Below are 27,979 nucleotides of genomic sequence, written 5' to 3' on the forward strand. Positions count from 1 at the left end.
AGCAGAAAGCACATCTTTCCCTTCCTTTCCTCACTCCCTAATTACACAAGTCCCAGCACTCTATTCTAAGTCACACTGCAGACCTTCATTAAAGCTCCTCTTTTCCCTATGCACTCAATTCCCGGTTTGAATCAAATTCCCAAATATACTCACTCGCTCTCTGTCTCACTCAGGCCAGTCTTCTTTCACTGACTGTGCATCTCTTACAGATATTATTAAAAACTCAATTTTGGCTTGGTGAAGTTAATTTTGTTCACTTTTGACTTGTTGAGACAGCCGATAAAGGAGGAGTTTAACAAAGAGCTGCATATAAATAAATCTTCTAATTGATATCACGGAAAAACGGAAAACTTCTGCGCAATGACTTGGAAAAACTACTCAAAATTTATCTACATGATTGGATTAGCAAAGATAATTTACAGAGAGAAAGCGAGAGCTGGGTGTCAATGAAGTAATTGAAAACAGACGATATCCTAATATCTATTCCTGGGTCTTTAGAAGATTCAGACACATTGTCTCCAAGCATAAATTCTTTCTACCTTCTTCCTAGTAAAATACTCTCAGCCTTCACAATCACACTATGAAAGTTTACGATCAGCAGACTTCAGGATAGGTCACAAACTCATTCACTTATCCCAAATTTGAAACATTATTAAAACATAATATTATAACAAACTCTCAATAGCAAACTTGGCTATAGTAGTCCCTGCCTTTTTCTGTAAACTATTATGACATTGTAAATAGCTGAGATTGCAGCACCCCACCTGTTATAGCCTACCAACTTGAAAATGACCCATTTATCCCTACTTGCCTGGTCAATTAACTACTCTTCCACCCATCCATAAACCCTCAACTTATACATTAACTCTATGTGGCACTCTCTCAAATACACTGATCAGTAGTTGCATCATCTAATCTTCCTGTACGCGAAGAGCTAACACACTATTTGAAACTTGCCTTTGGGTGCACATACCTTGTGCTTAGTGTCTCTAACCTCTTACACTTGTTACATTATTGTTTAGCAAGACACATCCTCCCTATTCAAAAGGAGCTGAATTGCATGTAGGTCTCCTGCACTTAGCACTCAAGCAACCAGGTTCTGTTACAGGCTCTCTCTGCACATAGGAAGAACAGACACATAGCAAGTGACAGAGTAGAAAAGGTCCCCTCCAAGAAAAATATACAAGCTGACTGGAGAATCATTCCATACCTTTTTTCTGTCTCAAATCTTCTATCCTTTGTTGAGCTTTTCTGAATACACGAAGATGTGTAGCAAAATCATTTACCAACCGCGTAGTAAAATATGGTTGCCAGTCTACCTCTTTTGACCTATTAATTGCAAGTAATGAAAAGTATAAAAATTATAATCAACATTTCTCAAAACTGTGATAATGACATGCAGGTTCTTTAATGAAACCAGGATTTTTTTAAATTCATCAATTCTCATGGTACCAATTTTACTAATACTCACACAAGTTCTATATGATTGGCTAACTGCTCAGATCAAGATATGTAGTTATGAGAAATTTTGATACAGTAAATAAAAACCCATTATCACTGGCAGGTAAGTCAGGAACCAGAAGCGACTGATTTAAAAGGTAACTGACAAAGAAATTAAGAAAAATATGTATCTGCTGAAATTTGTTTTGAGCTTAAAAAGCACTACACAAAAAGGACAGTGAAAACAGATTTAATAACAGTTGGGGACTCATCTAAGGCTTGGCATCAGACATTGAAGCTATTGAAGGGAAATCATTTAAAGGAAGCAAATATGGCAAAAGTATTTAATGTGTACTTTGTCTATGACTTCATTAAGCAGGCGGTTGCTGTAAAGGGTACATTAAAAGAGGAAAGGAAATTAATGGGAAAAGTATAATTGAGAAGACAAGATTATTACTGAAAGTTGATCAGTTATTTGGTCCAGAAGAAATCCAACCTAGGTTGCTGAAAGAAGGGGTGTTTCACAAGGATCAATGCGAGGACAACTACTGTTCACAATTTAGACTTGCAAAATGGGTAAATAATTGGCAATGAAGTTCAATGTAAATAAAAGTGAGCAGCATATGGTAGGAAGAATAGGAAGGTCATGTTACTTGAAAAGGTACAAGTCTAGATAGAGTAGGGGAACAAAGGAACTGAAACAGGTACAGAAGATTTACAAGGATGGCACCAGAAATGTGTGGATATACATAATAGAAAAGCATTGACAGGCTGGGTCTCTTCTCTTCAAAAAGGTGGCTGGGGGTGACTAATGTAAGTCTTTAAATTATGAAGAGTTTTGGTGGAGTTACAGAGAGAATGCTTCCACTTGTGGGGAAAGAGTATAACCAGGGTCATGAATATAAGATAATCACCAAGAAAACCAACAGAGTATTCAGAATAAACTTCTTTGAGTAAAAAAAAGTGCTGAGAATGTGGAACTCACTACCATAGAGTGGCTATGGAGTTTGTTCCTTGGCTCATTTTGTATCCTCAGGTATACACAATGTTTCTCTAGATATTCATTATTTTGATTAGTTTTGGGCCTTTCAAGCAATTAATTCTAGTTGTCAAAACATCCTTGCTAAGTAGTAAACAAGCTACTGGCACATCCTTGGTTCCTGCAACAAATTAATTTTTGTACAAAATATTTTTGTGAAACATGAAGGCATTATTTCAAGAGTAGAGGAGTTATCTTGTACTTTGGCCAACATTTATCTCCAAATTAACATCACTTAAACAGCGTTGCAATGATGGTTAGTCAGTCTGTTTTTTGTTTGAGAAACCTTTGACTGCCACATTTTCCAAATTGCAACTGCGACCAATTCAAAAGTACTTAATTCAGTGTAAATTGTTTTGGAACATCTTTATATCATGAAAAGTGCCATATAAAAAATGCAAGTTATTTTTCTTTCTTTATTTTGTTCACTATCTTTACATTTCCTTTGAAATTTTATTAGATGCTTGGTTTTACCTATTGAGCCTTTCATTGTCTTATTAATCTCTTCTGGTCCATGCTTTTTTAGCTTGCATGCTACGATGTATTTATCCATATAATTCTTTAAAATTCTTCCATTTATTTTCAATTGAAAAATTCTCCAGTACTACCATAACTCCCCACTTCCCCTAAATCAAAGTTCTTCAATTCTTTGTTCTCCTGGAGTGGGTTCCTTTTAAATTTGTACAAGTATTGGTTTATTGTCATTATCAGGACAATACGACTTACTTCATAAGGTTTTTCTGACACACTGGGTCGGACAGAATTCCTGCATTACATGTGCTAGTTGGATAAAATCCTCATCAGTATGAACCGTCAATTTTATTTTCCTTTCCTCATCACTTCATAGTAATGCACTGCCTTTTTGTTTCAATCTGGTCTATATTGTTGGTTTATGCATTCTCAATATGGCAAAGTAGAATCATAGAATCCCTACAATGCAGAAGCAGGCTATTCAGCCCATTGACTGCACACACATTTGCTAACACAGCATCCCACCCAGACCCTAATCGTCTAAGCCCACATATTTAGCCCGCTAATCCCCCTAACCTACACATCTGGGACACTAAGGCGATTGAGCATGACCAATCAACCTAACCTGCACACCTTTGGACTGTGGGAGAAAACCAGAGAACCCAGAGGAAACCCGTGCAGACACAGGGAGAACGTGCAAAATCATTGAATAGTTTCATACAGTCATCCGAGTCTTAGAGCAATAAAGCATGAAAACAGGCCCTTCAGCCTAACCGGTCCATGCCGACTATGGTGCCCTCCCAGCTCGTCCCAGTCGAGTTTGAATTCTGTAAATGGATAGTCTTCCTATCCTGATCAGTTAATCACAAAAGATAGAACTGCTGCATCTCCTTTATAATCTTGTTTTTTATTCATTCATGGATGTGGGCATTGCTGGCTGGACCAACATTGATTGCCCATTCCTAACTGCCCTGGAACTGAGTGGCCTGCTTGGACGTTTTATAGTCGATTACATTGCTGCAGATCTGGAGTTACATGTAGGCCAGGACAGGCAAAGATGGTAGATTTCCTTCCCTAAAGGACAGTAGCGAACCAGATGGGTTCTTTTAAAAAAACAATCGACATCATAATCATCATTAGATGACAAAACTCTGTCATGGAAGTTGTCTGTATGGATTTTAAGGAAGTGTTTGACAAAGGATAATTAATAAAACTGAGGCTCAAATAATGGGAGAATCTGAGAGCGCTTGGATACAACATTGAATTAAGGACAGAAAACAGCAAGTTGCGGTAAATAATTGTCTTTCATAGTCGAGGTGGTAGACAGTGGTGTTCCCCAGTGATCAGTGTCAGGACCAATGCTCTTTTTGCTATATATCAATTACTTGCATGTTGGAACACAGAGCACTTCTCCAATGATACCAAATCTGAACATGGGGCAAACAGTGAGGGTGATACCAATCAATTACAACAGAACAATGAAGGCTCAGAGAATAGGCAGACAAGTCACAGAAGGAATTTAATCTAGAGAAGTGCGAGGTGATGCATTTTGACAGAAGGGCAATGAAAGGCAACAAAAGCCTCGATCTTCTGGCCTCCGGATGGTCGGAGACCAAATGTACCTCAGAAGATGCTCCAGGGGATTTCTTGGAAGTCCTGACATTCTGATTCCATGGTAATTGCCCAGGAGGTTTCAACTTCCAATGGGCAATTCCCCAGAGTTTGAACCCTCCGAATAATTCAGTTGGAGACTTTGAAGGGTTCCACTTCAGTTATCTGGATCATTATTCAGGAAATATCAGACAGGAAAAAAACCATGGCTAACTCCTAGGTAATTATACAACCGATGCACCCTGTTTCCTACGAATTCCGAGGTCCCAAGTTCTGGAATATCTTCCTGACACCACACCACCTCTACCTCATTTAAGAAACTTCTCAAAAACTACCTCTGACCAAATTTTTGATCATCTGACCTAATTATCTTCTTGTGTTGCTTGGTGTCATATTTTGTTTTAAAATGCCCCTTTCAACTTATCATTTTGAGGACACCACATAAGTACAAGTTGGTGTTGTTGTACAAGGGTGGTAGATTTGGACATATCAATGATTTCAAAAGGAAATTGGATGGGCACTTCTCGGAAATAAATTTGCAGGGTTACAGGGATGGAAGAGGGGAACTGGATTGACTGAATTGCTCTCGAGAGATGGTACGGACTTGATGTGCTAAATGGCCTCCCTCTGTGCTGTAATGATGATCTTGATTTTTTTTCTTAATAAAGTGACCACATTTGAAAGTACCAATATTTATTGAAAGAAGGGACTTTCTAGCTTGGCACCCAATTTTAGCTCAGAATATCCTGCTCATGCGCTGTTTACTATGGTTCAGTTATACACTTTCTAAGTTAAAGGCTCAATACAGAAAATATGAACACAGAACCGTATTCTATTCTGCAATTGCTTTTGTACTGTAGGGTAGACTCAAGTGAACCTAACTTACCTTGTGGCAAAATGAACAAGTGCATTTTGTATAGTTTTTCTGACTTCGAGTAAAAAAGATTCATCTTCACTTAGAGTATAATACCAGTATTGAATGTAGTCCCTTAGTGCAAACTGGATGACCTGAGAAAAAAAAGTGAATATATAGGATATTCTCATTCTTCTTTTATGGCTTTTCCACACTTGCTGTGTAAAACATTTCAAACAAAAAGGTGCATGCAGTAAATACTGAATTCTAAGTCTGCATGCCTCGTGCATCATTTATGTATAAAACATGTGTGAACTCGATTAATAATACATCTTTTACCAAGAGAAAATGTAATTTGTAAGGTAACACCAACACTTCTGAAAACTGCAGATAATCTTAAGTATGCATACAATGCGAGTTACATATTTTATTGTAATTGTAAGTAGACTTCAACATCTAAAGATTTCACAATGGAGTTTCCGTGTTCCAGGGAACTTAATCTCAAAACAAAAAAATGACACCCCAACTTCTGACACTGACATTATTTCCTTTCATTATCTAATTCTTTTGACAGCTTCGATTCTGCTCAATAATGAAAGAAACTTCAGTCTTGATTTTGCACTTGACACCATAAATTGTGTTTCAGAGGCAACAGCACAGTCAGCTGAACTAAAATTACACAAAGAAGAATGCATTTATTTAGTGTTATATCACATATCAGAAAGGATACTCTGGGGCAGATTTAATTCCTTCCAAGTTTAGTGATGGGGGGTGGGGGGGTGGGAGAGAGAGAGAGAGAGAGAGAGAAGAGGCTGTGGCGATGGTCTGTAGCATGGGTGGCCTTTGACCACCCCCACTGCCCCAATTTGATCCAGGGCAGGAAGGTCAGTGCCCTTTTTGCCCTAAATCCAATTGTAGCCTACTTAAGGGCCTTATTCCTTCACTGCATGTATTAACTCAGAGTTGGGAAGGGGACTTGCCATGTAGGGAGCCCCAAAAGGAAAGCATGTGATGAATGATTCTAGGCCTCAGTTGGGTATATTACCCAGCAGCAGTCACTGCCTGCCTAGTGCCTTTGCCAAACAAAGACCTGCTATCCTCTGATTGGGCAGCAGCTCTCAGCAGGTAGAACTTCCAACCCCAGGATCATTGACCCTGGTAAAGGCCCGGCACTAGCCTGTTAAGTGACTGATTGGGATTTAATTCAGAAGGTCACCCCAACAACAGGCAATACCCCCAGTACCTCAATAAAAACAGTTAAATTTATTTATAGAAGGTGGGGGTCACTGGCTAGGCCAGCATTTTATTGCCCATCATTAGTTACTCTTGAGGCGGTGGTGATGAGCTGCATTCATGAACCACTGATGCCACTGGGGGTAGGTACACCACATGTTGTCAGGGAGGGACAGTGATAGAAAGGTGATATATTTCCAAGTCAGGATAGGGAACTCTGGGTGGTGGTGTTCCCAGGTATATGCTGCTTTTGTCCTTCTAGATCTAGATGCTCGTGTGCATGGGATTGGAAGGTTCTGCCCAAAAAGTCTAGGTGAGTTTCTGCAGTGTACCTTGCAGATGGTACCCACTGCCGCCACATCAGCATTGAATTAATGCAGTTGACCATAGTGCTTAATCATCTTAAAGAAAACTTCATCTCGACAGGTTGCTCCTACACTGAACCAAAAATTTATTACGACAGGAGCACAATTGTACTCTTTTATTTCTATACTTCAATGTTTGAGATCAAAATAGTGTCAGTTTAGAGCAGAACTGGTTGTTCAATGGAAGTCTCATAAGGCAGCGTAACAAAATAGCTATACTAAAACAATAAAAATAATTTTTTTTTTCTTTGCTTCTCACCTGTTGTAGAGGTTCATCAATTATACTGGAACCAGTTAGTCGCCGGTCAATCTTTATTTGTCGACTTTCATGTTTCATTTCTTCTACAGCCTAAACAGAATGGAATATAGAGATTCCAACATAATACCAATCAGAAAAAATTACAATTGGAACTTTAGGCATTTGAAAAACTGACAAGGAATCCATGCCCATCATTTTCGGAATTCCATGTTTGAATTCCTACTAATTGCTCTCAAAGTCACAAATGACATCCAAGTGACTATGACGAAGGTAAATTTTCTCTCCTGTTTCATGATCAGTTTGTAGTCTTTTGACATGGTTATCATACCATGCTGCCTCAATGTCTCTCCACTGTTGTACAGTTGGGTTGGGACTGCACTCACTTGGTTCTATTTTTATCTACCATAGACAATGGATTACCTGGAATGTCTTTGCTCCCACTCCCACACCATTACATATGGTGCCCCCAGAATTCATACCTGCCTCCTTCTTGTCCCATGGTGATATCATCCAAAACAATGGCTTCAGTTTTCATATGTGGGCTGATAACACTCACTCTACTTCTCCTCCACATCTCCTAGCCTCACCAAACCCTCCCACTCAAAACTGTCAGACAACCAGGGGCGGCACGGTAGCACAGTGGTTAGCACTGCTGCTTCACAGCTCCAGGGACCTGGGTTCAATTCCCGGCTTGGGTCACTGTCTGTGTGGAGTTTGCACATTCTCCTCGTGTCTGCGTGGGTTTCCTCCGGGTGCTCCGGTTTCCTCCCACAGTCCAAAGATGTGCGGGTTAGGTTGATTGGCCATGCTAAAAAGAAATTTCCCCTTAGTGTCCTGGGATGCGTAGGTTAGAGGGATTAGCAGGTAAAATATGTAGGGATATGGGGGTAGGGCCTGGGTGGGATTGTGGTCGGTGCGGACTCGATGGGCCAAATGGCCTCTTTCTGCACTGTAGGGATTCTATGAAAATTCTATGAACCAGCACTGGATGAGCAAAAATTTCCTCGAAGTAAAAATGAGGAGGCTAAAACCACGGTCTTCCATCTCCGTTCCAAACTTGGCTCCTTCGCAATCCCAACTCACCCCTCTCCCTGAGAACTGGCCAAGGCTGAACCAGACTGTTCACAACCTTGGTAGCATTCTTGGTACTGAGGTGAGAGAGCAACCACATTTCCATACCATCACTAAGACTGGGTTTGAGTGAGTTTAAGAAGGAAAACTACAGTCAGGTCAGATCATCACCAAGAGAACACATCAACTTAGTTCAAATGAAGTCAGTCAACTTACTCTGGGGACGCCGGTTGGTGCTGCAGGAAGGAAAGAATGCTCACACCTTTCAAGATATTTCTCAGAGTTTGTTTTCCCAAAAAGTAATGTTACTGCGAAACCCCTGTAAAATAACATAGATTTTCAGAACTTCAGTTTTCAAGCTACAATTTAACTTTAGCAAAACCTATATCAAATGATCACACATCATCTAATTTTTGTACCGTATCGATATGTAAATCATTTTTAGTATTTATCAAGAATCATCACCTTTCCATGCCCGAAATAGATATTAAAACAGGGTAGGACAAACTACTTTTAATGCATCAGGTTAGGATATGCCCACTATTGCTCCATGTATTTGTGCCATACACTTTGCAAACCAATGGGCGACACGGTGGCACAGTGGTTGGCACTGCTGCCCCACAGCGCCAGGGACCTGGCTTCGATTCCCGGCTTGGGTCACTGTTTGTGCAGAGTCTATACGTTTTCCCTTTGTCTGCGAGGGTTTCCTCCGGGTGCTCTGGTTTCCTCCTACAGTCCAAAAGACGTGCCAATTAGGTACATTGGCCGTGCTAAATTCTCCCTCAGTGTACCCGAACAGGTGCCGGAGTGTGGCGACAAGGGGATTTTCACAGTAACTTCATTGCAGTGTTAATGTAAGCCTACTTGTGACACTAATAAATAAACTTAAACAGTGTACCTTTCTGCAGAATCCTATTTCTAAATATGCCAAGTAGAAAACTACAACAATGCGAATGATTCTAAGTAATCTTGTGATGCCAATATGGAAGAATACATTGCTATGATCCAATTGGAGATGAACAAACTAGAAGTCAAATTTACCAGTAGACCCCACTGAATAACCAATTGACAAGATTTCACATTTTAAAATGTTTACTTTATCAAGCCAAAATCAACATAATTAAACATGAATTATCAGACAAATCATGGCCAATATAAATTGTCCTTTAAATAGCAGATACAAAGAGATAGATATCACAGATTTATCAGGCAGTCCACGCAGCCTATATGTCACTGATTTCAGCCATAAAGTTCTTCAATGCTCGAACCTTCCTTAGGGAGAATTCCAGCTGTTTTTCTACAAGGATTTATCCAACAATTCTCATTTGACAATGGCTCCCCCTCAACCCAAGTTATTTGGGTACAATCTTCAGCAAAATGGAGCACTTCTCCAGAACCTTTTCTGCTCTGCTCATTACAACCTTGCTGGCACCATCAGTGACAACCCTGTCTGTCTGGCCAATCGGTTCCTTTAATGTTACTAAAATGTGGCCAAAACAACCTTATTTTTCCTTGCTTAACCACCAGCCACTTCCTCCCACTACTCCCAGAAATGTGTCACAATCTTCTCCAGCAAAACAGAATACACGGGCCTTTTTCATGTCAACTAGAGTCACTTGGAAAGAGGTGACATACGCATGCACATTCTAAGACAGATGTTCAGAATACCACGGTGTAGCGTGGCCAGCAACCCAACCTCCTCCTGAATCTCTCTTCACTCCAGGGTCCTCCACTCAGCCATACACTCGGTAATGGGTGTCTATTTCTGGCTTTCCAAGCCCAAGCTCTGGCCCTACTTCCAGCAGCACCAATCAGCAAACCTGTTTCACATCTAGGCCGCACCTGGAGAGTCTGAAATTTGTAATGTGGGCTACTTGCAGGACACAACACACCCATTTCTGCATGTACAAAAGGAATATGCCCACAGACAAAGGGCGCTGACTCCACAAACCATGGATTCCATTACAACATTCTATAGCTCAACGTGCCAAGTTGATCTCCCAACTTCATCATTCTTTTCAATCAACTGTAGCAAGTCTATTTCTGCAACTGAACACTTGTATGACTGGTGGAAGGATGCCCATCTTTATTGTTTCTTGCAAAAGTAAAGATTCTGATCCTAAGCCCAGGATGAGTTAAAAGTTAGCACAGTTTCTGAAGAAGAATATCGCCCTCCCTGGATGGATGCAAGTTTCTTTTGATCAACTGCCGCAGTAAACAACTTATCCCTGCTTATAAGATTCCATGTGCATGTCCTGGGATTGCTCCAAGACAATCGCTCAGATATAAACTATATTTATTTGGTACGTTTAACTTAATGAAACATCCCCAGATGCTTCACACATTCCCAGAAACAAGAGATGACACTGAGCCACAGAAGGCGATATTAAAGAACATTATCAAAAGCTTGGTCAAAGAGGTATATTTTTAGTGCGTATTAAAGGTGGAAAGAAAAGTTGAGAGATGGAGAGGTTTAAAGAAGAAAATCTAGAGCTTAGGGTTAAGGCAGCTGAAAGCACAGCCACAATAGCGGGGCTATTGTAATCAGGAATGCTCAGAAGGCCAGAATTCAAGGAGCACAGATATCACGGAGATATGGACAGGCCAGGCCGTGGAGGGATTTGAAAGCAAGAAAGAGACTTTTAAAACAGGCACTATTTAACTAAACACTAGTATAGTTCAGCAAGCACAAGAGTGCTGGGTGAATGGGTTTTGTTGACAGTTAGATTTTGAACAGCTAAGTTTAGAGGGTAGAATGTGGGAGACCAGCCAACAGTGCCTTAGAATAGTCAAGTCTGGAGGTGACAAAGTCATGGATGGCAATTTGGCAGCAGAACAACTGAAGCAGTGTAGAGATGAGCAATGCTAATGTGGAAATTGGCAGTCCAATCTTCACCTGGATATGGCTGAGAGCTCATCTTCGGGACAAATATGACACAGCTTGCAAACAAACAATCTGGTTTTGCCTCAAGACAGTTGCCATGGAGAGGGATGGCACCAGAGCAACAATATTTGTAGTGGAACTGAAGATAATAGCCTCAGTCTTCCCAGTATTTAATTATATTCCTGATTTTCTGATCTATAAAATGGCTGGTCAGGAAAGAAGAGGCCTTTTGCCACGTAGTCCTTGTCTGCGGAAGAAGGCAGTAACCACAAGTGGTGCACGAGCACGTGCAGCCCGACAAACATTCCAATCTCGTCTCATGTGCGCTTAAGGTTGAACTGGTTCCCTATTTCTCTGCATGTTTTATAGGTCCCTCTAGGGCTGCTGTAGAATTGTAACAATGAATTAGAACTTGAAGCATATTTTGTCCACTAGCTTTTTTCCACCCCCACAGAAGGGTTCTGAAACAGGATCAAGACGTAAATTTATACGTTTGAATTGATGCAATGTTCATTTTGGAAGGCTGCCAAAGATGCTGAAAAAGCAAGCATCAATATTTTGACAGCAAGCTGCTAGCACGGATTTGGTGCAAGACTTAAATGTCGAACAATTTTTCAGCACGGTGTATTCTTTACATCTAAAAAGGTAACAAAATGGTGAAATGCATACCGCTTTCTTCTCCAATGTAGTTAAACGATTTTTTTCCTGAATATGCTCCATATCAACATGAAGATGTCAGATCCAGCCCACGGTATAAAATTAATTAATCTATACCCTTAGTCTAAGGCATTGTGGCCATTTGACTGTGTCTAATCAGTCTTTCCTGGCAGTCTAACAGAAAACAACACATGAACTTACCTTGAAATATGTGGAAAAACTGAAGACTTTTTCCGACACAGAGCACTGGAAGAAAGACTCAGCTGTTTATATTAAACAAAATGTTTTTTGCTATGGCAGAGGTTAGATATCAGCTCTTGTTGACCCATAACAATGCTCGAAGGCTTAAAATCATTTATTTAAATAATGCACAGCTAATGCCTAAAAGTCAATTTTCCAGTAATTGTAAAGAATATCATGATACCAGGAGATAACCTTACATTAAATCAAAAGCCTCACCCTACTCTCACTGCAATTTCAAGAAGTAACCTGGATGAAGCACTTCCATATTATTTACTATTTTATTTTTGAATGGTTCACCTCTCATAATTCATTCATTTGACATGTTAATATTGATATGGAGCATATTCAGACAAAAAAAAATCATTTGATTACAATGGAGTAGAAAGTGGTTTGCATTTCACCATTTTGTAATATTTTAGATGTAAAGAATACACCGTGCTGAAAAATTATTAGGCATTTAAGTCTTGCACCAAATCCATGCCAGCAGCTTGGTCACGAGCATTCAGCCTCTGATCTTCGGGTAAGTGTTCTCTAAGGCGGCCTTCACAACACACGACAGCGCAGAGTCGCTGAGCAGAAACTGATAACCAAGTTCCGCACACATGAGGACGGCCTAAACCGGGATGTTGGGTTTATGTCACACTATCAGTAACCCCCACAGCTTGCCTCCTGGACTTGCAGAATCTCAGTGGCTGTCCTGTCTGGAGATAATATACATCTCTTTAACCTGTGCTTAATGCTCCCTCCACTCACATTGTCTGTATCTTTAAGACCTGGTTGGCTGAAGAGATTCGCATTCTAATCAGTATTCTGTAACTTGATTTTGTGTCTCTGTGCCCCTGTTTGAGAGCAGATTTGCACTCCATCTGACGAAGGAGTAGCGCTCCGAAAGCTAATGGCATTTGCTACCAAATAAACCTGTTGGACTTTAACCTGGTGTTGTTAAAACTCTTACTGTGTCCAACGCCGGCATCTCCACATCATGACTTCAAAATGGTGCCATGAAATCTTTTACATCCACCTGGAGGTACAGATGGAGCCAAAAACAAAATATTCTTGTGTACACAAAGGGTATGGCCTCAAGCACTGAATAAGCACTTTGCACCTGTCTTTAGTAAAGAGAATGCTGCCAACATAGCAGTAACAGAGGTGGAAGCAATTCTCAATACTTGCAGAACAAGTTAGAAGGGCTATACTCGATAGTTAAAAGATTGATCGACCTCCAAGTAAAATGAATCACCTGGTTTGGATGCATCCTCGGTTACAGAGAGAAGGGTGGAAATTGCAGGGGCTCTAGCCAAAATCTTCCAATGTTTATTTTTCAAAACTGAGGTTGTTCCACAGAATTGGAAGATTGCAAAAGTTACATTCCCATTTTTCAAAAGGGGGAAAGGAAGTGCAAGTCAGTGTTAGGAAACTTGAGACAATAAACCAGGACAAAATGATCAGACATTTGGAAAATTGTGGGTTCATGAATGAAAGCGCAGATGTGATAGTTGAACATGACTGAGTGAGAGTTACAACACAGCAGCAAATACATGTAGTGTATTTAATTTCAATTAAAGTTCCAGCAAGCAGGTCAGATCTTACAAAAAAATGAACATTTCTGCTTTTGCTTGTGTAGTATTCCATTTCCGATTACCACACACTGCCTACTCATGCCAGATTTTTGTGGGAAAATAAAATCACAAGACACTTTTTCATGCACCTTTGTGAAATGATGTAATTCTCCAGATAATGCACAAAAGTAATGATAATATTCTTAATAGTGATTCTTTGAAGCCAAAAAAGTTTCTCCACTTCATTCAGTAGATATCATGTGTTTAATTTTATAAAAATATAATTTAATATATAATTTTGGCAACATCTGTTTGGTGGTGTAAGTAGTATTTAATCAAACATGATATAACTAAATAGACTAGGAATTATTACCTTTGCCAGTGTTTTATAAGTATTGTTGCTTGGCTAGACAATCATTCCAAGTAAAATGGTGTATGAAGAAACTTGTGACCAAGAGTCAATTTGCATTTATAATATAAATATAACTTACAAAGATTTACTATTGGATGTTACTGCACTTGGGAGGCCTCAAAACTGTAACTCAAAACTTTGTGTAACTCAATTACTTTGTTTTAACTATGTCTGATAATGAGATTCCGCGCCAATGCTCACCAAAACAAAGGCAATTTTCAAGGTTAGTGTGTGTACGTGGCAAACTCCAAAGTGCAAAACAGCATAAGTGAGTTCACTTTTCAACTTTGATTTTAATTTCAGGAGTCAAACCTTCTTTCTTCAGTGTAGCTGTAGAACTAGTTTTTGTGGTTTTGAGTAAATGGTTTTTCTGTCAGCCAGACAATGAGACAATCTTCTAAAATCGTTCTTTGCCTCAAATCTTGCAAAAGCTTTGAACTGCTTCCCCTGCTTTATGGCCCTGCTTGAGATTATGGTGACTGGGAATTTGCTGATGGGGAAGCTGAAGGCCAAACGTGTATCTCATCACATACTCATGTATTGTTGCAGTGAATAGACTGTTTCCACAGGTTGTTTTCATGGATCACCTGTTCATTTTTATGAAGGCAAATTGAACTTAACCCCCAGGCTACGATCACCATTGTAATCAAGCCATTGCGGTTCTTTGTTCTACTTAATTGACTAATTGTCTATTAATATGTATTTAAATGGTTTATTTAGGATTATAAATTGTTTGCTTATTATAAATTCAAAAACAGCTGAAAGAATCAATTAGGTCAGTAAGGTCAATTTTTTAAAAACAAAGTAAGCATTGGGATTTATTTCTTGTGAGATAGAATTTAAAAGTTGGGAAACTTCAGTAAAGTACAATAGAACTTTGGTTAAATTAGACTTGGATTATTGTGAAAAGTTGAGGTCTTTGTATGGCAAGCACTTATTCGCAGTCATTTTCTTTATTCAAAAGCTCCAATGGGTTTTGAATTTTCAGTACTTTTTTAGGCTGGAAGTATACAGTAATGTTCCCCATGGATAGATATACAGTGATAGTCCCCAAGGATAGGTTTTAGAAAGAGTGTTCTTTTTGATACATGTTAATGAGCTTTACTTGGGGATATAGTGCATAATATCAGAAGTTGTAGTTAGCACGAAACTCCAAGTGTAGCGAACAATGACAAAGGTAACAACAGACTTCATACTAATAGTAACTCTCAAAAGGAGAATGGATAAAAATGTGAAGGGAAAGGCAACTGCAGGGTAATGGAAAAAGAGCAATTGGATAGGTTTCTGACAAAAGCCGGTACAGGCATGAAGGGCCAAATGGATCTCCTGTGCTGTGTCAGTTTGATTCTATATTATTAAAAGCATATGGAGTATTGGCAAAGGTGCAAATAAAGGACATGCAGGTTAGGCATGTTTTTGGCCATGCTAAGTTGGTCCTTAGTGTCCAAGATCTGTAAGTTAAGTGGATTAGCCATGGTAAATGCATGGGAAGAGAGTGGGAGAACGGTGTGGGCCTGGGTAAGATGCTGTAGCGGCAAGTCAGTACAGACTTGGGCGGCACGGTGGCAGTGGTTAGCACTGCTGCTTCACAGCTCCAGGGTCCCGGGTTCGATTCCCAGCTTGGGTCACTGTCTGTGTGGAGTTTGCACATTCTCCTCGTGTCTGCGTGGGTTTCCTCCGGGTGCTCCGGTTTCCTCCCACAGTCCAAAGATGTGCACGTTAGGTTGATTGGCCAGGTTAAAAATTGCCCCTTAGAGTCCTGGGATGCGTAGGTTAGAGGGATTAGCGGGTAAATGTGTGGGGGTAGGGCCTGGGTGGGATTGTGGTCGGTGCAGACTCGATGGGCCGAATGGCCTCCTTCTGCACTGTAGGGTTTCTATGATTTCTAGAGCAATGCCCTCTTCAGAGGGCTGTTGAGTATCAAATCTTGAGACCCATGCCAGATAGAATGGGTAAAACCATCAGGCTTTAAATTTTCTTTCTCTAAAGGACATAAGTGAACCAGTTGATTCCACCCCCCATCCCCACCCCCAACACGATAATCCAGCAGTCTGGATTGACTGTTCATTTTCAGATTTGTTTTTAAAACTAAATTCAAATTTTCAGATTGTTTTCTTGGGATTTGAACTAGCATTCTCTAGATTGTCAGTTCAGTTTGTTGGATTATTTTTTGCATTATCAGCATCATTTTATTTTGCTCTGCAAATCATGCCATTTGATTTTTTTTTCATAAATTTATTTTTCCTACCTGATTTCTACCAACACGCGTCACCAGCAATTGGGCATCAAGGCCCTCTCAGGTCCCTAACCCGAACATTCTCTCTCCTCTCTCTCCCTCCACCCCCCCTCCCCTCCACACCCCCCCCTCCCCTCCACCCTCCCCTCCACCCCCCCTCCACCCTCCCCTCCACCCCCCCCCCCCCTCCCCTCCACCCCCCCCTCCCCTCCACCCCCCCCCTCCCCTCCACACCCCCCCCCCTCCCCTCCACCCCCCCCCCTCCCCTCCACCCCCTCCCCTCCACCCCCCCCTCCCCTCCACCCCCCCCCCTCCCCTCCACCCCCCCCCTCCCCTCCACCCCCCCCCCTCCCCTCCACCCCCCCCCTCCCCCTCCACCCCCCCCCTCCCCTCCCCTCCACCCCCCCCCCCTCCCCTCCACCCCCCCCCCTCCCCTCCACCCCCCCCCCCTCCCCTCCACCCCCTCCCCCTCCACCCCCCCCTTCCCCTCCACCCCCCCCCTCCCTCCCCTCCACCCCCCCCCCCTCCCCTCCACCCCCTCCCCCTCCACCCCCCCCTTCCCCTCCACCCCCCCCCTCCCTCCCCTCCACCCCCCCCCCTCCCTCCCCTCCACACCCCCCCCCTCCCCTCCCCTCCACCCCCCCCCCTCCCCTCCCCTCCACCCCCCCCCTCCCCTCCCCTCCACCCCCCCCCTCCCCTCCCCTCCACCCCCCCCCTCCCCTCCCCTCCACACCCCCCCCCCTCCCCTCCCCTCCACACCCCCCCCCTCCCCTCCCCTCCACACCCCCCCCCTCCCCTCCCCTCCACCCCCCCCCTCCCCTCCCCTCCACACCCCCCCCTCCCCTCCCCTCCACACCCCCCCCCTCCCCTCCCCTCCACACCCCCCCCCTCCCCTCCACACCCCCCCCCTCCCCTCCCCTCCACACCCCCCCCCCTCCCCTCCACACCCCCCCCCTCCCCTCCCCTCCACACCCCCCCCCCCTCCCCTCCCCTCCACACCCCCCCCCTCCCCTCCCCTCCACACCCCCCCCTCCCCTCCACACCCCCCCCCTCCCCTCCACACCCCCCCCTCCCCTCCACACCCCCCCCCCTCCCCTCCACACCCCCCCCCCCCCCTCCACACCCCCCCCCCTCCCCTCCACACCCCCCCCCCTCCCCTCCACACCCCCCCCCCCTCCCCTCCACACCCCCCCCCCTCCCCTCCACACCCCCCCCCCTCCCCTCCACACCCCCCCCCCCCTCCCCTCCACACCCCCCCCCCCTCCCCTCCACACCCCCCCCCCCTCCCCTCCACACCCCCCCCCCCCTCCCCTCCACACCCCCCCCCCCTCCCCTCCACACCCCCCCCCCCTCCCCTCCACACCCCCCCCCCCCTCCACACCCCCCCCCTCCCCTCCACACCCCCCCCCCCTCCCCTCCACACCCCCCCCCCTCCCCTCCACACCCCCCCCCTCCCCTCCACACCCCCCCCCCCCTCCCCTCCACACCCCCCCCCCCTCCCCTCCACACCCCCCCCCCTCCCCTCCACACCCCCCCCCCTCCCCTCCACACCCCCCCCCCTCCCCTCCACACCCCCCCCTCTCCCCTCCACCCCCCCCCTCTCTCCCCTCCACCCCCCCCCTCTCCCCTCCACCCCCCCCCTCTCCCCTCCACCCCCCCCTCCACCCCTCCCCCCTCTCCCCTCCCCTCCACCCCCCCCCCCACCCCTCCCCCCTCTCCCCTCCCCTCCACCCCCCCCCCCCTCTCCCCCCCCACCCCCCCTCTCCCCTCCACCCCCCCCCTCCACCCCTCCCCCCCTCTCCCCTCCCCTCCACCCCCCCCCCCACCCCTCCCCCCCTCTCCCCCCCCCACCACCCCACAGGCATTCATCATAGTGAATAGACCCCACCTCCTTAGCACTACCAGGTGGGCACTGCCTGGCCATTCCCCCCGCCCCCAATCACATCGGAGGCTTCACCGGCCTCCGATCCCCTCTCCGGACTGCACATAGCACCTGATCACCGCTGTGGAGACTCGTAGTGATTCATGCCAGTGTGACATCTCGCAGGAGCAGTGGAAAGCATGTGGGAGGGGAGAGCAGCTGTGCCAAACTCTAAGGAGATGGAAATCCAGGCAATCTGATACTAATAAGGGCATAAAGCTATTCTCACTAGGATTTCTGGCGGCTCATGCTATTTTCCCAGCTCTTCATGATGATCGACAAGTACAGCAAGGTGGTAAGATCACACCCAACCTGTATCAAACTGCCAAAGAAAACTAGTTAAGCCAGCAAGTTCCTATTTGATGAGTTAAGGGAAAATAGCCACTTGGATATATACATTTTAACACATTGCAAATCTTTTACTGTGAGGAGCTGACAAAAATTTTTTTTTAAATTTCTGCTTATTCTTTTTCATAAATTTAGACATTAAAATTGAGTAAAATCTTTTCTGCCTTTTGCTCTTAAATAAGAGACTCTTAAATAAAGGGTTTCCAGTAAATGTGTGACATAGATCCATGGACTTTCGACAGAGCAAGTTAAACAATTGAGAATTTATAGACCTAGAGTTCAAATATCACAATCTGCAACATGAAAGCAGAAAGTAAACTTTGTCCGCTTTAAGAATAGAAAAACAGAATATTATTTAAATGAAGAGAGACAGCACAATGCTGTGGTACAGAGAGATCTGATGTCCTGGTACATGAAACAAAGTTTACCATGCAAATGTAGCAAGTAATTAGGAAGGCAAAGAAATGTTGACCTTTTTTGCATGGGGTATAGAATATAAATGTGGGAATATCTTGGTAAAACTATGCAGAGCATTGATGCAACCACACCCAGAGTCCTGTGCACAGTTTGGTCTCCTTAAGAAGATATTACTTGTCTTGGAAGCATTTCAGAGGAGAATCATGAGGTTGATTCCTGGGATGGCGGGGTTGTCCTAAAGACGGACGGTTAAACAGGTTGGGCCTATACTCAATGGAGTTTGGAAGAATAAGAGGTAATCTTATCGAAATATACAAGATTGAGGGACAGGGTTCAGAATACACAGGGGCAGTGGGCAAATTCACCCACAAAAGCTCCCAAAAAATGTACTTAAATCCATAATGGAGGCAACAAATAGGAGAAAAGCTGTTCCTGTACAGTGACAGAATTTGTAAAAGGCTGGTCCTCCACACAGGCTATTTATTTCCCATGCTTGCTGTAAATAGGTTCGACTGCATGTCACTACTGAGCCTATTCATAGCAAGCACAGGAGAGAAGCAGGCTGTGATTAGAGGAGCAGCATGAAAATGAACATATTGTATGAGCTTGAGCATCAGAGAGGCAGGAGTGGTGGGAGACACTGCAGTTGTCTGTGAGGGCGAAGTCTCTTATTCCATGTACCATTTTAGTAATTCTCTTCTGCACCCTTGCAATAGCATTAGCATCCTTCCTGAAGTGTGGTGTTCAGAATTGAACATGATATGCTAGTTGAGGCTTAATTGTATTTTATAAAAGGTCTTGCATAACTTTATTGCTTTTTTATACTCTGCTTCTATTAACAAAACCAATGATTCCAGTTTTCTTTTACAAAATAGCCTTCTAACTTGTCCTGCACCCAAAAAGCTTTATTCCCTTTGCCATCTTACGTGGTCTTGCTCATCCTATTGTGTCAATCACAGATTAGGCCATCCCTGATCACCTCCTTTTATCACTCTGCTCCCTCATCGCTCTTCCATGTCAGAACATTGCCTCCTTCTTTCTGTATATGATCCTAGGGGTGTAAAATATGTCGTCCAATTCATTTACAACTGCACTTTCAAAGTTGCCTTTTGCCCTCAGTTCACCTCAATATTTCTGTAGCTGCAGGTTTGCTCAACTGTACGCTCACATCCATTTCAACCATGGCCCCTAATAAAACTATTACTCTCTCTTTCCACTTAGCTATTCCCTCTGTTATAGTCCTTTTGTCTGCTCACTTGAGTCCAAGGTTTGTAGACTTTAGAGGCTATGGCGAACAATTGGTTGAGCCATCCTCCGCCACCAGATCTGACTGGACCTGCCAAAGAGCTCAACACTGCAAGGTATTTACAGGTAATTTTTCTCTACTCTTAACCAACCCCCACTCTTCGCCTCTTAATGTTAAGTGCATGGCGCTCATGAGCTTGTCATTAAGATTGAGACCATCCCATCTGCTGCATTCATTCCAGCAGCACACTGGGTCAGCTTCAGTACACCCTAACTGTGAATTTACAATTTTCTCTAGTTTCTCTCTTTCCCATGTGTCTTCTTCAAGCTCATCATGCCCACCTCCTGCTCCTTCAACTTCCACTCCTGAACCTTGTTAACTGATACTGTTCCCAACTCCCTCCCAAATCTGCCATCATCTAATCACCTCCTCAAAAAAAACCTTGACACCATTGTCCTTGCAATCTACTAGCCTCTCTCCAAAGTCTTTGAATACGTTGTTGCCTTCAGAATTTCTCCTCTGGCATGGTCACCTCTGGTGTTCTCCACGGATCAATCCTTGGCTCCCCTCATCTTTCATCTACATACTTCTCCTTGAGAACATCATCTGAAAATACACAATTAGTTTTCATATATACGGTGATAATACCCAACTCTACCTCAATACCAACTCTCCTGACTCCTCCACAGTTGCTGAACTATCAAACCACTTATCTGACATCCAGTACTGGATGAGCCGACATTTCTTCCCAACTGAATGTTGGGAAGATTTAATTGTTTTTCGGCCCCACTCCAAACTCTGTTCCCTCATTACCAACTTCATCCTTCTCCGTGGTAACAGTCTAAGACTAAACCAGTCTGTTTGCAACTTTGTCGTCATATTTGACCCTAAGCTGAGCTTTTGATTTCACTAAGACTGCCTATTTCCATCTCCATAACATCACCCCTATCTCAGCTCGTCTGCTGCTAAAACTGTCATTAGTGCCTTTGTTACATCTAGACTTGACCGTTTAAACATACTCTTGGCTGGTCTTCTATATTCTACCTTGTGTTAGCTTGGGGTTATCCAAAGTTTGAGTTCAGACATGCATCTGCCTGTCTGTTCTGGACTACTTACAACAAATAAATATTTGGCCTCCAAACAAAATAGCACCATTTGCAACAGCACATTAAAGACATTATATTCTGTGGATATGGATGCAATGGTAATGGACAGTCTTAATTTCTCTTTGAAACAGTCACTCTGTCAAGAGTCAATGAATCACATTGGTGTCACATAGGCCAGACTAGGTAAGAACGGTAGATTTCTTTCCCTTAATGGACGAGTGGACCTATTAGATTTTTTACAACAATCTGACAACTTCATGATAAATGGAGGATGGGACAAGAAGTGACCTTTTTAAAGAAATTGCTAACAGTGGTTTGAAAATAAATGATGTCACAGGTGAGGGCAGAGGAACGGTGTTTGAAGAAACAGTTAATCATGGAGATATAAAATATGCTGTAGTCTGTCCTTGCCCTCCGTTCTTGAGGAACAGGACAATTTGGCTGAGAAGCTAAAGTCAGCACAGTTCATCGTACTAGATTATGGTCATGAATAACGAAGTTAATTGTGCATCAGGTACATGCAAGTTTGCAGTCTTCACAATTAACTGAGTAGAGAGAACTGTAGGAGTAAGTGATGGCAAACAATCTAGTGAGAACAGAAATGTTGAATGCAATAGCAACTCTTGGGAAAAGATAATTTTGTGCAGAAGTAGAGGATGAGCTAATAGGATTGAAGCAAGGTAGGTGGATGTAATTAGTAAATGAGGAAGCAGCCACGGATACCCTGATCAAGCAGACAAAGGTTTAATAGAAAGTTTTTCATATACTATTATTTAACCACAACTAAAATATTCAAGCAACAATGTGGCCCATTAAGTGATACTTCCCTCAAAAGAAAAACAAAGCCTAACGACACTGTCACAGATATTTGGTATAGTAGTTGATCTATGCAAATAACTTAAAATCACCTCTATTCTAGCCTAGATAATCTCCCAATTACCGAATCCAGACCCAGCTAACCAATTGGAAGCCTCTGTGGCACTCAAAAACAATGGTATGGGTCTGAAGAGAAATGGGATTTGGCCATGGTAACGACAAAACTGATAACAGAGCAATTATGATTAAGTGATCCACAAGCACATTAAAGGCCACATGGGTTGCACAAACCAGCTATGAATGACAGCTGAAACACAATGTTTTAAGTTATATATTAATTACTGTAAAATTGATGCAACTGGTATTGTCACTAAATTCAATTTCTGAAAATTTTTAAAAAGACAAAGATTGGCAAAATAGCAAATCAAATGTATAGTTTTTCATACAAAACAATTTCTAAACAGGCATCTAATTCTAATTAAGTTGATTGATACAAGTCTAGAGAGCTAACAACAATACTTCTATGTTTGATTTCCAAAGCCTCAAATAGTTAATACATAGATACTCTATAGAATGAGCATTTTTTAAAATCAATTTTTAAAAATCACTATTAGATAGTAAAGGATTATGTGCTGTAACAAAATGGTTATACTCACCCACCAAGAAAGCACAGGATATAAAACGCAAAGTAAAATATAGCAAAAGGTCCAAAAGTGACTAGAAAAAGAACGACACCAAGGATTCCCCATCCCCATATGGAAACACCAGCCTGAAACAACAAAAGAATTGTAAGCATGTATAAGGGAAATGAACACAAAAGACATCGATTTACTGTGTTTGACAAAAAAACAGAAGGAACTTACAGTATAAATAACAAATTACGACCCAACATTTTATCATGCGTGAATGTAGATTCTTTAAATTTAAACATATAGAACAAAAATTTTCTCCAATAACCTTTACCACCTTGGCAATCACATGCTATGGCCTAGCATGTGACAGTGTGGACTCTTGGGGATAAAAACAATAGATTCCCCTTACTGGCTCATTAACTTTCTAATTACACCAACGATTGATGCTCACGTAACTGTAACTAATCTCCCTTTCCCCAAAGACATATCATCTTAAAACATTATGGTCACAATTCAGACTCTCAATATTTAGGTTTATTGTAAACCAATTTCCACAAGCAGCCTACATCCCACATGAACCGAAACCTTGGGAACAATTGTTCATCCTATGCCAATCATCTACTATTCACGACAAAGATACTTTGCCCTTGTACTAACTTCTCACCATGTACTAAAATTACACCTAATCACCTTGTTCAGCTAAAACTACATCTTGGAAATCTTGCAGAATTAGAAACAACAGAAAAAGGATAAGAGATTATCGTGCAAGATTAAAGTGAATGGGATTGGAGGAAGTGTATTGAGATGGATAGAAAACTGATTGGCAGAGAGAAAACAAGAGTAGGAACTAATAGGTGCTTTTCAAATTGGCAGGCAGTAACCAGTGGGGGGGCCACAGGGATCAATGTTGGGACCCCCGCTATTCACAACATATATTAATGATTTGGATGAGGGAACAAAATGTAACATCTCAAAGTTTGCAGATGATACCAAGTTGGGTGGGAGGGTGAAATGTGACCTTGGATGCGGAGATCCTTCAGAATGATCTGGACAGGTTGGGCTAATCAATGGCAGATGCAGTATAATTTGGATAAGTGTGAGGTTATTTACTTTGGAAGCAAAAACAATAAGGCAGATTACTACCTGAACGGCTGTAAATTGGGAGAGGGGAGTGTGCAGTGGGAACTGGGTGTCCTTGTGCACCAGTCACGAAAGGTAAGCTTGCAGGTGCAGCAGGTGGTAAAGGAGTCAAATGGCATGTTGGCCTTCATTGCAAGAGGTTGAGTACAGGAGCAGGGATGTGTTATTGCAATCATACAGGGCCTTGGTGAGGCCACACCTAGAGTATTGTGTGCAGTTTTGGTCTCCTTGTCTGAGGAAGGATGTTCTTGCTCTCAAGGGAGTGCAACGAAGGTTTACCAGGCTGATTCCGGGGATGACGGAAATAATGTATGAGGAGAGATTGATGAGGTTAGGATTGTTTTCGCTGGAATTCAGACGAATGAGGATGGATCTCAGAGACTTATAAAATTCTAACAGGTCTAGACAGGATAGATGCAGAGAGAATGTTCCCGATGGTGGGGGAGTCCAGAACCAGGGGTCACAGTCTGAGGATTCAGGGTAGACCATTTAAGACAGAGGTGAGAAGACATTTCTTCATCCAAAGAGTGGTGAGCCTGTAGAATTCATTACCACAGAAAGTAGTTGATGCCAAACATGGAAGTTACAGAGGGACATAGATAGGATGCAAGACTGGGCGGAGAAGTGGCAGATGGACTTCAACCCAGATAAATGCGTCGTGGTCCATTTTGGTAGGTCAAATGGGATGAAGGAGTACAACATAAAGGGAAAGACTCTTAGTACTGTAGAGGATCAGAAGGACCTTGGGGTCCGGGTCCATAGGACTCTAAAATCAGCCCCGCAGATAGAGGAGGTGGTTAAGAAGGCGTATGGTGTGCTGGCCTTTATCAATCGAGGGATTGAGTTTAGGAGTCGGGGATAATGATGCAGCTATATAAGACCCTTGTCAGACCCCACTTGGAGTACTGTGCTCAGTTCTGGTCGCCTCACTATAGGAAGGATGTGGAAAAGATTGAAAGGGTGCAGAGGAGATTTACAAGGATGTTGCCTGGATTGAGTGGCATGCCTTAAGAGGATAGGCTGAGGGAGCTCGGTCTTTTCTCCTTGGAGAGACGTAGGATGAGAGGAGACCTAATAGAGGTGTATAAGATGTTGAGAGGCATAGATCAGGTGGACTCTCAGAGGCTTTTTCCCAGGGTGGAAATGTCTACTACGAGAGGACACAGGTTTAAGGTGCTGGGGGGTAGGTACAGGGGAGATGTTATGGGTAAGTTTTTCACACAGAGGGTGGTGGGCGAGTGGAATCGGCTACTGTCAGTGGTGGTGGAGGCGAACTCAATAGGGTCTTTTAAGAGACTCCTGGATGAGTACATGGAGCTTAATAGGATGGAGGGTTATAGGTAGGTCTAGAAGGTAGGGATGTGTTCGGCACAACTTGTTGGCCGAAGGGCCTGTTTGTGCTGTAGTTTTTCTATGTTTCTATATTCAAGAGGCAGCTGGATATAGCACTTGTGGCAAATGGGATCAAAGGTTATGGGGAAAAGCAGAATTGGGCTATCGAGTTGGATGATCAGCCATAATTGTAATGAATGGTGGAGCAGGCTCGAAGGGCCAAACGGCCTCCTCCTATCTTCTATGTTAACAAATCTTTAGAACCAGATCCTGTCAGTACCATCATTTTCAAAGCATAACTCTCACATCCTTGTTGCTGTTCATTAAGATATCAAAAGGGTAAGCACCAATCACAGCGAAAAGTTCTCAGGCAGCAAACCAGAAAGTAAAAAGCTCTGACTATCCTTCATTTTTAATCATTTTACAGGGACAGAAATAAAGATCGGGGTATACACCTAATTAAGGCAAAAGCTGAATTAACAAACATATTTAAAAAAAACAAATCAATGAAATATTATGAATGAATATATTTTTTGTCAGGACCAGTTGGGTTGCTCAGCAGTAATTAAGACTTAATATGCTTTTGAAAAGCCAGTTACACCCCCACATAACTTTTATCCAAAGGTTTTACAGCAAGACGGTCAATGGAAGTTCACATCAATTCAAGTGATTTCTAAGATGCTGACAGCAACTTCTGGATTTCCAAAATGATCTGCACATTGCAGTTGCCAGAAGTTATCGATGATGCATGCTGACTGTCTAGCTGTCGTTACAAGAGTAAAATCCTGCCTCTGTGTTTGAAGATTTACAAGAGGGCAAGGCACTGGTTCTTACCGCCCAAGCAGAATTCAGATTCTGCCTTTAGATAAAATATTAAATAGCAGAATACATTCCTTTCAATAGACCTCTGAGCAGACCTCAAAATCAGTGGGAGATGCTCACAATTCAAGTTAACAAGCCTTAAACACTTACATTTTCATCTTGCAGATACTGTATGGCTAATACTGCGAATAAAAAGATTTCCTTTTGAACTAGTTAGCTCACAAATAACTATATGTTTACTGTTTTCAATCCTAGCAAGAATGAAAGCAATTCCCTATCTGTTTGAAAATGACAAGCAAGATTTTCAATGTTCGTCAAAAAATTACTAATGTAAAGGGATTCGTGGTTTGAGGCTTCACTCCAGATAATACTGAACAACTTGTATTTCCCAGGCCACATTCATGATCAGCAGAACTCTATTTTAGATTCACGATATAATTGGTAATGGGCTGCCATGTTCCCAGCATTACAACTGTGACTACACTTCAAAAGTACTGAATTGGCTTTAAGGGCCTTTGGAGACATACGCTTATGAGAAACTACGTTGCAACCGACTAAGTTAGAAACACAACTAAACACCTGTGGTGCAAAAATTACAGCAATTGCAAGATTACAGTTGTAAAGTCAGCAAAAGATTTTGCCAACATTCCCCTATGAAACTACCAGCAACTTGTGGCATCTGCACATGTGCAGTTAAATGCAGAAATCCAGAAGCTGCAGTCACTGATTCTCTGATCCTCCACAGGATGCACTGTTTTCTGCAAGGACTCAAGAAATCACTGAACCGACGAGAACTTGCCCTATTAAACTCTATTATTTCTGTTGAAACCCATAATTTATGTTAGGTCTTGTTGCAGAAATGTAACTTTTTTTAAATTGCATACAACTTCATAACTTCTGCTGAAAACCCCCGGCAACAAAAATCAAATTTTACAATTGCGCTGTGCTAGACTTTGTATTATGATCATTCTTTTATTAAAATGATACATTTAAAAGTTGATATTTCAGCTTCTAATGCATATGCCCAATATTTAAACTGCATACAAAGGGAGAAAATCATTGTGTTTACTGCCATGTTTGTGGGTCTGAGAGGGTGTTTGTAAATGGCTGCTTAACTTGTCTGATGTTATTGGCCAATTATTGCCCACTTAAGGTCTTCAATCGACCTCCAATGTCATAACGCACTGGGCAACGGAAGGGGGGCGAAAGTAGGAAGTTTTGTAAAAGGCCCGGACGGAAGAAGGGTACATCCTTGGGGAGTGCATGCGGGGAGGGGGGGGGGGGGGGGTATACTGCCCCAAGTCTGGGCCCCCATCTTTTTTTGCTTCCATGCTTGGTACCCCAACCCTTTGTTCCCTCTCTGCAAAAACAGAATCATAGAATCATGCCGTGTAGGAGAGGTCCTGCGACCCATTGAGTCTGCACTGACACAAAAGAAACACCTGAACTTCCACCTAATCCCATCTACCTGCACTTGGCCCACAGCTTTGAATGTTATGACGTGCCAAGTGCTCATCCAGGTAGTTTTTAAAGAATGTGAGGCAACCTGCCTCAACCACCCTCCCAGGCAGCACATTCCAGACCGGCACCACCCTTTGGTTTTTCCCCCAATAACTCAGGACTTACTTGTCCTTGACATCCATGATACTCAGATTGCTTGCAATTCCAGCAGCACCCACTACTGAGTTCTGGCGCTGCTGGAACCACAAAATAATCAGATTAACTGGCCATTCTCAAGAGCAGCACTTCCTTTCATTGAGTTCAACTCAGACTTTTAAGGCCACCTGCACGTGACCTTTTAAAGTTGATCACTTTCCCACCCACTTTTGCTCTGGAGGAAGAAACAGATGTGAGCAGTGCACTTTT

The 27,979-nt window shown here is 43.0% G+C and overlaps 1 protein-coding gene across 7 annotated transcripts in view; it reads right to left on the bottom strand.

Annotated features, from left to right (window-relative positions):
• Positions 1-27,979, bottom strand: part of snx13 (sorting nexin 13) — a 153,367-nt gene that overhangs the window by 70,266 nt on the left and 55,122 nt on the right. For 3 of the 7 annotated variants that reach the window (XM_078238447.1, XM_078238459.1, XM_078238450.1), the window contains exons 2-6: positions 22,844-22,956; positions 8,559-8,661; positions 7,272-7,361; positions 5,448-5,569; positions 1,211-1,329 (exon numbers count right to left, since the gene is read on the bottom strand). In XM_078238447.1, coding sequence (XP_078094573.1) covers positions 1,211-1,329; positions 5,448-5,569; positions 7,272-7,361; positions 8,559-8,661; positions 22,844-22,956 — 547 coding nt within the window. Of the gene's footprint in view, positions 1-1,210; positions 1,330-4,572; positions 4,656-5,447; positions 5,570-7,271; positions 7,362-8,558; positions 8,662-20,797; positions 20,872-22,843; positions 22,959-27,979 lie in introns of those variants that run through there. The other 4 variants (XM_078238466.1, XM_078238474.1, XM_078238451.1 and 1 more) reach the window with 4 other exon arrangements.

The sequence above is a fragment of the Mustelus asterias genome, chromosome 2, assembly GCF_964213995.1.
Source record: "Mustelus asterias chromosome 2, sMusAst1.hap1.1, whole genome shotgun sequence".
NCBI classification, from domain to species: Eukaryota; Metazoa; Chordata; class Chondrichthyes; order Carcharhiniformes; family Triakidae; genus Mustelus; species Mustelus asterias.